The sequence below is a fragment of the Ambystoma mexicanum genome, chromosome 3p (genome assembly GCF_040938575.1).
Source record: "Ambystoma mexicanum isolate Mex_15411 chromosome 3p, UKY_AmexF1_1, whole genome shotgun sequence".
NCBI classification, from domain to species: Eukaryota; Metazoa; Chordata; class Amphibia; order Caudata; family Ambystomatidae; genus Ambystoma; species Ambystoma mexicanum.
The window spans coordinates 856,518,790-856,529,020 of NC_090925.1; the positions used below are offsets into that span (position 1 = coordinate 856,518,790).

The following is a 10,231-nucleotide window of genomic DNA, read 5'->3' on the forward strand; positions in this document are numbered from 1 at the left end:
TGATTTGTACTGAGAAAGCCACAGCAGTTTTCAAAATGAAGAAGGAAAAAACATATTTTAAACTTCAGTTTTCAAAATGAAGAAAGAAAAGGCATTTTTGAAACTTAATTGGCTAAAAGAACAGTGTATCTGAAATGTGGATCTGGAAACTGCTGTCTTATCTAAAAGACCATAAAACCCCCTGGGAGCAGGGAACACACAACGCTTTGCAATCGGAACACAATTCTGTCTGAAAGTTACATCTAACAAAAAAAGGAAACACAAATCCTTTTCACATGTAAGTGTTAAATGACGTGTTAGTTAAGGCCCAGGCAATGTTAACGTGGGCCTGATAGTTTCCTATAAATTACTGATGTTATTTTAAAAGGTGTACTGAAATGAGAGATCCAAAAACACATAGTTAACTAACAGGGTCAGAATTGCACTTTCCTCACACAGAGTCTAAAAATGTGTTCTGCAGCCTCTTTATGTAGTGTCAGGATGTTGAAGTGATTTCAATGCAGCCGCTCTTAATGTGTCTCAAGCGTCACAATGGATTCCTCGCTTGCATACAAAGTGGCAAGTGTGAAACATGCCACCAATTTTTTAATGCTGCAGCGTCCGCCTGTTATCTTAATTTTTTCCAATGCTTGGTAATGAGTGCCAGGAATTTGAGCTTAGACTCCCAAGATGTCCTCTATCGGTGCCCCTTACTCATTACGGGCCTGTCCAACAGATGATGGTGATAATTGATACTGGAGGGGTGTCTTCTGACTCTGTTGATGCAATGACATTGCTCGGCCTGGGCTCAAAGTTGGCCATAGTGTGTCATAAAACCTATATCTGTGTTCAGACCGCTATCTTTTAGGTTAAGCATCTTCAGGTTCTTATGTTTCCAAGCCCTCCTTCTATGTGCTATATTCGAGAGGCCGTCCGCCCCTCTCCTCCCCGCCACCCTGTACAGCTGTTGTACCTATCCTCTGTCTCCCTCTCTATCCTACCCCCGCTGTATATCTGTTCTGTTGTTACCTCTGAAAAGCGCTCCGTTATGCATCTGTACTGTCTTATACCTCTGTAAAGTGCTCTGTTGCTTCTCGAAGCTAGGCCTGCGCTCAATAAATACCATAATAACAGGAATAATTTTAAAACCCTCACTGATAGATGCTGCAATGAGTGCTTATCCTGCGTGAAGGGTCCACCCACTAGTGTTTCTGTTTTGTTGTCCGACATGGTGTATCTATGTTCAGCGTGATTGTTTCCTTTTGATGAAAACTGTTAATAGTTCTATAACTTATTGTATGTGTATATGTGCTTTGTGATAGTTCTTATGGACATATATTTTGTTATATCTGGACGGTAGACCTTTTGCCAGTTACATGGCTTCTTGGAGCTGAGTGGGTTGCGTAATTCTTTACGCACTAATGATGAATTATGTTTCATCTCTGGTTATGAGCTACTTGTTTAAGCTGTCATGTAAAGGCTATAGGCAAAATGTTTTTAAAAACACAAGAACTAAAAGATCTAGGCCAATCCTAGGGGGCCGACTTGCATTGAGAACCTGAGTTTGGGTTAGTGGATTGAGGTGCATTAAGAGTTCTGTTCTAGGCCTAGTGCATTGAGGTGCACAGAGAGAGCTGCGCCAGGCCTAATATATTGAAGAGAGGGCTGAGTTAAGCCACCTACCGGCCCTTTGCATACCAGCACCAGTCAAGTTCTCAATCTGGCCTGAAGCTATAACATAAGACGGTTGTCTCTGAAATGCCCAAAGGACTGAGGAAAGGTCAGCCAGCGTTGGATAAGGCCTGCCTGCACGGGGGCCTCATATGAGCGTAGATCAGCCCACCTCTGCGCAAAGTGCGGAGCAGGCCATGTCGGCGCCGCCAGTTCGGCACGGGCCAATTTAGCGCAGACGTTTGGCCGCAAGACCCGTTTTGGCGCGATCAGTTGGGCGCAACGTCCTCACTATTTTAATTTTTTTTAAATAAAGCATAGCTGCTGTCTTGAACCTGGGTCAGCTGGACTGCAAGACCAAATACATAACCACAAGGCTGTACAGACCTTAGTGTGTGCATAAGCACAAGATATATATATGAATCCAGGCCATGTTTCAGAAAAAGGAATGCATAGCATCCCGAATGACTTGGGTTAATATATGTAACTTGTGCATCTAAAAATGATACAATCTCTATGGCCTTGTGGTTAACTTTCCTGTTCTGTTTCGCCGTCCTGCAGGTCTGGCTTCATAACAGAGCAATTCTTATTTTTTTAAATTTAATTAAAATAGTGATATTGTCACACACAAACATGCTGGCGCCAAAAGATATCTGCGCCGAACTGTGCGCACCAAAATGGGTCTTGCGGCCAAACATCTTCACCAAACCGGCCAGCGCCGAACTGGCCGCGCCGAAATGGGGTGTACCGCGCCGAGTGACGGGACGCATGTATTTTTTTTTTAATATTCTCGCGATAACCCTGGCTACACTGAAAGAAACGAGCACACCACCTGTGTGTGAAGAGGCACGCGGTCAATGCGGACAGTGCCCCCTGCCCCCACCTGCATCCACCCTTTGGGGGAAAGGCGAAACCTCAAATATTGATATATGATCATTCCGCCTTCCCCCTCCATGAAGCTGGACGCACAGGAAAGCAATCCCGCACCCCCTCGCCCCTTCTCCCAGCAGCAGTGGCGAATCTGCTCATCCACTCCTAGGTACTTCGCCCCTGTGGTGTTTAAAGGCCCCGCTCGTATCTCCGCACTGTCTTTCAGACTAAGCATTGAAGTCCAGGCACCATTTTAGTAGCTGCCTTCAAGCCTTTATCTAATGGGTCTTTCTTCTCTGACGACACGACCTTCATTCAGGCAGCGATAGCAGATTTCAGATGCGGCGTCCACGTGCCCCCCCCCCCCCTTCGCCCCCTGCACCCGTACAAGACATAACCCTCCAGATGTGGCCCTCATACTCTTTCCTCAGCTATGGCCTGCAAGGCTTCAAATCTGGCCTTCAGAACTGGACGCAAAATTCCAGGTGTGGCCTTCACCAGATCCGAAAATAGTTCCCCAGTGAGGCCTCCAGGCCTGCACCCAATACCCCATATGGAGTGTCCAGAATCCGATGTGGCCACTAGACCTGGGCACATTGTTTCTGATCAGGCCTCCAGAACTGGAAACCGTGCGCCAGATGCTTGGCCTCCAGAACTTGACACGTTGCTCTGATGGGGCCGCCAGAACTGGAAGCAATATTCCAGATGTAAAGCCACACACTCCTTATTGGGCAGTGTACTCTTGGTGTGGTCTGCAGAGCGGGGCACACTGCCCCAGATGCGGAGTCTGGAGCGAGAAACACTCGTCCAGAAGAGGCGCCGACAGCTCGCAATCTGTCCTCCAGAATTAGTCTCGTAGACAATTGAACACAATCATCCAAAACGCCACTAGGTACTGTACTGCACACAATGTGACCGAAGAAGTGGCGCAAACGTAAAGTAGGCCTCCCAGTTTGGGACACCATTCTCTGCAAATGTCTACCAGAACTGGTCAGAATATTACAGGTATTTTCTTTTGTGGAATTGTTTTATTTGGGATCTTCCAAGGCGCAACTAGACGCAAAAATCAAGTACCCAAAACTAAACACAATCGTCCAGATTCCCCCCCCAAAATACGGCATCTTTCTCCAAATGAGGCCTCCATACCCAGACAAAATAAACAGTCCAGGCCTCTGACGCCGGTCACAGTTATCCTGGTGTCAGGAGAAGAACGGATGACAAGGTTCCAGAGGAGGCATCCAGAACTGTGCACGATGCACCATGCACGGTCCCCAGAACCGTGCATTGTACACTCAGCGAGACACCCTGGACTGGGCACAACGCACCAGAACTCGAATGGAAGCTGTCGCCTGCACTTCGTACACATATAAACCCAGTGGGTGCAATGCCCAAACCCACTGAGCTATGTCGCTATGATGAAAACCTAAGCTCGGCAATCAACACGGGCCCGTGCATGCACCTGCAGAGGTATCTACATACATAGACGTGGCGAGCTTAACCTTCTAGGCAAGAGACAGAGAGGCACGAGAGAGCTGCCCAGGGCAAGCATCATAAGAATGTATTATACAATAAAATGCAATCATAATACGTATTCTTCTTCTATATATCGCCTGTGTCGCTACTAAGAACGAATGCACAGTGTTTTACTAGGATGTCCTCATTCCTGTACACCCCCACCCCCGTCAAAATGTAATGACACCCCCATGCCCCTATCTCCTTGGCCACAAATCTACGAAAGTGCGAGAATGTTGGTGAGGAAATATTGCATATTTTTTTCAGCATGCCCCTACGTCGTGCTAGCTGACGTGTTTTATACCTGCGCATCGCCCAATACCGCAACGCGCCCCCCTTTTCCCTTCCGTGAGGTGGGGGGACGGGGGGAGGGAATAAAGCCTTACATCGCCTTTTGCACAATTTCCCAATGCGCTATGCCGTATTATTTCCCTCGTTTTGTCCGCCCAGCGAAAGGCATCAACACCCGCGAGCAACAATGATTACATGTCTTTGGTGCCCAAACATCGACATTCCTTACCTCGAGCCGAGGCCAGGGCGCAGAAGAAGAAGAACGCCGCCAGCCGCGGCCACGCCATCGCCTTCCGCGACGCCCCCATGCCCTCCAGGGTAACCGGAGCAGGTGTTTTCCCGCGTGCGCTGAGGGAGAGCACCAACAACAACAAAAAAAATCGCGCCTCTGTGAGGAAAACTGGTACCCGAGGTGGAGCGGATGAAACAAAAGCGTCCTCTTCAGCGGCGGCACCGTCTGTCCGTGAGCAGAGGCGCCCACAGCCTCCCCCTTTCCCTCGCTGGCTGCTGGGCGCGACGCCTAGCCCTCGTGCACGGCCCCGAAAAATGAAATAAAAAAAAAAAAACTGACGAATCATAAATCTCCCACCGGGGCCGTTATAAATAAAGGATAACGAGAGGACTCTCCGCCTCAAGATAACAGATATGTAAATGAACAAAAAGGCCGGGGGGGGGGGGGCACGTGGGGGTCGGCTCTTCAAAGTAGAAAGAGTCTATGTTGCCCACTCAATAATTAATTACCCATAGATACCCGCTTTATTGCTGGTTATTTATATAGCAGGCGGGCAGCTTCGAGGTTCTAGGTGTTATAGGTTCCGGTGTGAGTCCCAGAAAAAAAAACACACACACACAACACTCACATACAGACCCCCACCCTCCCGGGTTTGCATCGAAGATGCGGCGACGGACAACGTCAGTTCCTGGAGCAACATATACTTGGCGTGCGCACAACAGTAAAGAGACGGGGTATGGGGCGGAAGTGGGGGTGGGTGGTCCCTGGACCGGCCGCGAGTCAGGCATGCAAATCCTGATCTTCGGGGCTGGTGGGAGGCTGGCAAACATGCACATCGGTCGGTTCATGCTAGAGCCGGCAGTGACACACCTCACCAACATGCACGCTGCTAAAACAGGGGCATGCCCTGAGGTTTGGGTGAGGGGGCGATACAGGGTGTGTTTTACAGGGACAATGGTGGATTTTGCACTATGTGCTGTTAAATGGACCCTGGTCCACTGGGACTTAAATGGAGGGAAGGGGTGCACTACGCATTTTGGTTGTGAGTGATTGCACTGAGGAATAACTCGACAACAGGGAATACTTGCAAACGTGCGGAGCAGAGGAAGACATTTTCTTGGAGTAGGATTCCTAGGTCCCCTACAAGTGGTGCTTGCAATGTTGGGTCTCTGGTGGCGCTGGAAAAAGAAGATCGGCTGCCTGTGCTCTTTGTACACGTGGGGAATTGGTATACCACTCTTAAGGTAGCCTACAGGAAACGTTGTACATGCTTGTGCCACCATACAGCCTTTAGCAACACTGCTGGTGCTCAGAGTGCACACTAGATCTGGGGCAGCCCACTTTGATCACACTTCTTTGAGATTTCCCACCTTTGCTGTAGCCATTTTTATGCTAGTTTTTAATTTAAATTGGCTGCAACATCCACCACCAAAAGGCAAGGACCTCTACCACTGCTCAATATGGTCTATCTATTGTGTGTTTCAGAATTCAGCAACTTGAATCCAGAATACTGACGTGGTGCAACCTCACAGATAAAGGCAAATCAGAATTGCCTCCATGCCAGCTGACATTTTCAGTCAAGCCTCTCTGGGCAGATGATAAAATTCCCCAATTTCCAGATACAGGATAATCTTTATATATAAAGCTGAATGTATGTGTGTGTGTATGTTTGTCCGGCTATTCAAATCCACAACGTTGAACCCACGTCTACCAAATTTTGCATGGATTACTCTTTTGTCTGGGACAAGTTCGTAGTCTATGTTTGGATGCAAAAATCGTATATGCAAAACAAATTTTGTATGTGTGTGTGTAAGTATGTCCGGTTAAACAAATACACACCATTGAACCCACTGCTACTAAATTTTGCATGGATTCCTCTTTTGTCTGGGGCAAGACCATAGTCTATGTTTGGATGCAAAAATATTATATACAAAACATTTCTGGATGCGTGTCTGTATTCTAGTACGGCTATATAAATCCACACAGTTGAACCCACTGCTACCAAATTTTGCATGGATTCCTCATTTGTCTGGGACAAGATTGTAGTCTATGTTTGGATACAAAAAAATCACTCCATACACACCCTCATTTACTGATGCTCACCCCAATTCACTACAGTAAGTACTAGAAGGAGGCAACATTTGGAAGGATCTGAAGCAAAATGTTCGATGTGTTGGTTATTTCTTTGAAATGTATTACTACTGTATACAGTTCGAAAGTGTTTATTAAGGCATTTTTAAAGGGAATACATTTTATTTTATCACGCCACTCCAAATATGGGAAATGGCAAGGTTACACTTCACTTAAGTTCATTCACGAAAAGAAAGCACAATCAACCTTTCTTGGACATTTTCTCAAATGTGCTGAAGCCATTGAGTGTCTGAAACATGCAGCACAAAAATGAGCATCACTTGGAAAAGTACCATCTGATGCAAAGCGAAAATCAATATCAAGAGCTTCTGAAACAGATCAACAAACAGCAGCATGACTTGCCAACCAGAGGATGAGAGCAACTTTCTCCAGGGAAAGTGAGATGCCAGAGCAAACTGAAGCAAGCCTTGCTGACATGAAGACAAGAGCAACATCCTCCAGGGCACATCAGACACCACTTAATCAGAACATGGGCACACCAGCTAGTAGTATATATTTGGATGCAAAAAATGTACTCCGTAGACACCCTCATTTACTGATGCTCACCCCAATTCACTACAGTAAGTACTAGAAGGAGGCAACATTTGGAAGGATCTGAAGCAAAATGTTCGATGTGTTGGTTATTTCTTTGAAATGTATTGCTACTGTATACAGTTCGAAACTGTTTATTAAAGCATTTTTAAAAGGGAATAAAAAAAGAATTTAAAATGTTTTTTTATCATGCCACTCCAAATATAGGAAATGGCAAGGTTACAGTTTACTTAAGTTCATTCACAAGAAGAGAGCATAATCAATCTTTCTTGGACATTTTGTCAAATGTGCTGAAGCCATTGAGTGACTGAAACATGGCACACAAAAAACGAACATCACTTGGAAAAGCTCCATCTGATGCAAAGTGAAAATCAATATCAAGAGCTTCTGAAACACAACAACAAACAGCAGCACGACACACCGACCAGAGGAGAAGAGCAAGTTTCTGCAGGGCAAATGAGATGCCAGAGCAAACTGAAGCAAGACTTGCTGACATGAGGACAAGAGCAGCATCCTGCAGGGAACATGAGACACCACTTGATCAGGACACAGACAACGCTGGGTACCCCAGCTAGTTCTTTCATATACTTCATTTGAGGGTTTTGTATAATGTTGACCAGAAAAGAATAATATCAGAGCCGTTAAGCAACAAGTATAAACGAGTACCAAAAGAAATAATATTTATTCATATTTAAAAAATAATCACATTCTCACCTTGGGAAAATAGATTATTTACACATTGTGGAAATACAGAATATTCTTTCCCTGGCAATCTTCAAACCTCACATGTAACAGCGAGACCACGGCATTACAGTAGCAGCTGTTCACTAGGAACACCACTCTGCAGGCATGTATACTCTTTCCAAATAAACCCTGCCTCGCCTCCCAGATACCGTAGCCCTGTTTAGTTAAGGGTTTAGATTTATCACCTCCCTCCCTTGTACACCTAAAATGTGGTTTATTCCATATGTATTTTTACTATTTAATGCACGCAGGAATGTATTAATGAACTAGTTCAAAAGCCCATGTACACGGGCCAAAGAGTGTGAGGAGAGTACTGCATGGACAAACATACATCTGGCCTTATATATTTCCTAAGGCAACAGCTTATTTCCTAAGGCAACCGATCCCTCTAGCGGTGACAACAGGCGAAGCGGGCAGTCTCTACTGTGCATTACTGCATCGGACAGACATACATGTGGCCTTTTATTATATTATAGGATAATCTTATTTTCTTTATTTTCTTTCCGTTTTATTGTGAATTTGGTTAATTTCAAACCTTTAGCACTACATAAATAACATAATATAAGTGAATGTACATAAAAAGATGACACATACATCTTGATACAGTTAAAATAGTTAATAGTTGGCATAACTGTTGGGCTAAAATCATTTGTGCAGCCTTCACGATAAAATGCGCAGCCGCAGTGATAGCAATTCGTTCCGCCCTATTATTTTAGCACTTCATAGGTAGCGTAATATAAATAAATGTGCGTAAGAATAATGGCACACATGCAATATGATATAGAAAAAAAGGTATTCGTTAACTTGTTGGTCAAAAATCATTTGTACAGCCTTCCAGATACAATACGCAGCAGCAGTCATAACAATTGATTCCACTCTATAGATAGTGTTCCAAAATGGATCTGATTCAATTAGTTTGATTGTCTTAACACATTTCTAATAGTATTATACATTAACTGTATTCAAATTATGAATATGTTAACGCTTTATTGAATGTCATTTGCACCCATCTTCCATTGTTGTAACCTAATGGCGCTTCCGGCTGATCCGATGGGCCAACTTTCATCGTATTGGGTTTCCTGAAGACTGTGGTCTGAATTTGTATTATACATGGCATTAAGTAAGACATTTGAGGATTTGGCATGTTTATACTTGGCAAATGAGCATTAACATACACATGCATGCAAAATAGCACAACATATCAGGCATTGTAGAATGTCCCTCACCAGTACCTGCTGGCATAGTAATTAATGCTTGCTTGCGATACAGGTTGTTGCAATGTGCTCTGTGGGAACTTTACTTGGTCCTCATCACGAGTTGGACAGTTCTGTAAAAATGCAGCACTAATAGCGTTACCACTGCATTACTGCACGGCTGAGCTATGAGTTGGGCGGAAAGTTGGAGGATTCACCTCCAGCTCTGAGCTGGAGGTAAATCCGCAGACTTTCTGCCCATTTCTGGCACAATTACCATGGCAGAATTACTGCCACAGTAATTGCGCCAAAAATGTCCCATTGAGTCCCATGGACTCCCAAAAAAGGGGACTTACACCACCACCGCCAATTTTAATCTGGCGGTAATACCGCCAGACCAAGTGGTGGTAACGGTCATTGCATTGGTTGGTGTTCCAGTGGATTTACCGCCGGGATACCACCCAACTCGTGATGCGGCCCAATTTGTCAGTTTTTAGTGCATGTCACGCCACATTGTTATAAAACAACCCAACTTAAAATTCAGCCCCGCTGTGGTTTGAAAATCTGTTATGTTGTGAAATGTATACCGCACTGCTTATATTTGCCTGTTCTCCAGGTGCTCTGATGGATCTGAAACAGAAAGGAGTATCGTAGGTTTGTGTGGAGAGAGAGGAAATGCAAGATAGCTTTGATGCTGTGTTGATGCCTGAAAACCTGAGCTATCTTGAGTTCTGTTGCAGGTCTGTTTCTTAGAGTTATTTCCATCCAGAGGGGGTGGCCTTGTGTGCCCATGAAGGCAGGATGCATTGGCTGGGACTGTGCTGTGTAATTTGATTGTAGAGCTGTAACATTCTAATTGATGTCTGTTGGGAGGGTTACCCTATTGCCTCGAAGTGTCAGTTTCACAGGCAGCGCAACATTGAGAGGGTTACCCTATTGCCTCGAAGTGACAGATTCACAGGCAGCGCAGGACAAATATATTATGAGAAATAAATATTATTCAATTGCTGTGTAAAGTGGCTTAGTGGGTGTGTATAGTGTGTTTGACATAACCGTT

The 10,231-nt window shown here is 45.0% G+C and overlaps 1 protein-coding gene across 1 annotated transcript in view; it reads right to left on the bottom strand.

Annotated features, from left to right (window-relative positions):
- SEZ6L2 (seizure related 6 homolog like 2) overlaps positions 1–5,173 on the bottom strand; it is a 288,620-nt gene extending 283,447 nt beyond the window's left edge. The window contains exon 1 of the mRNA XM_069652000.1: positions 4,553–5,173. Coding sequence (XP_069508101.1) covers positions 4,553–4,901 — 349 coding nt within the window. The 5' untranslated portion in view covers positions 4,902–5,173. The remainder of the gene's footprint in view (positions 1–4,552) is intronic.
- Positions 5,174–10,231: the final 5,058 nt, after the last annotated feature.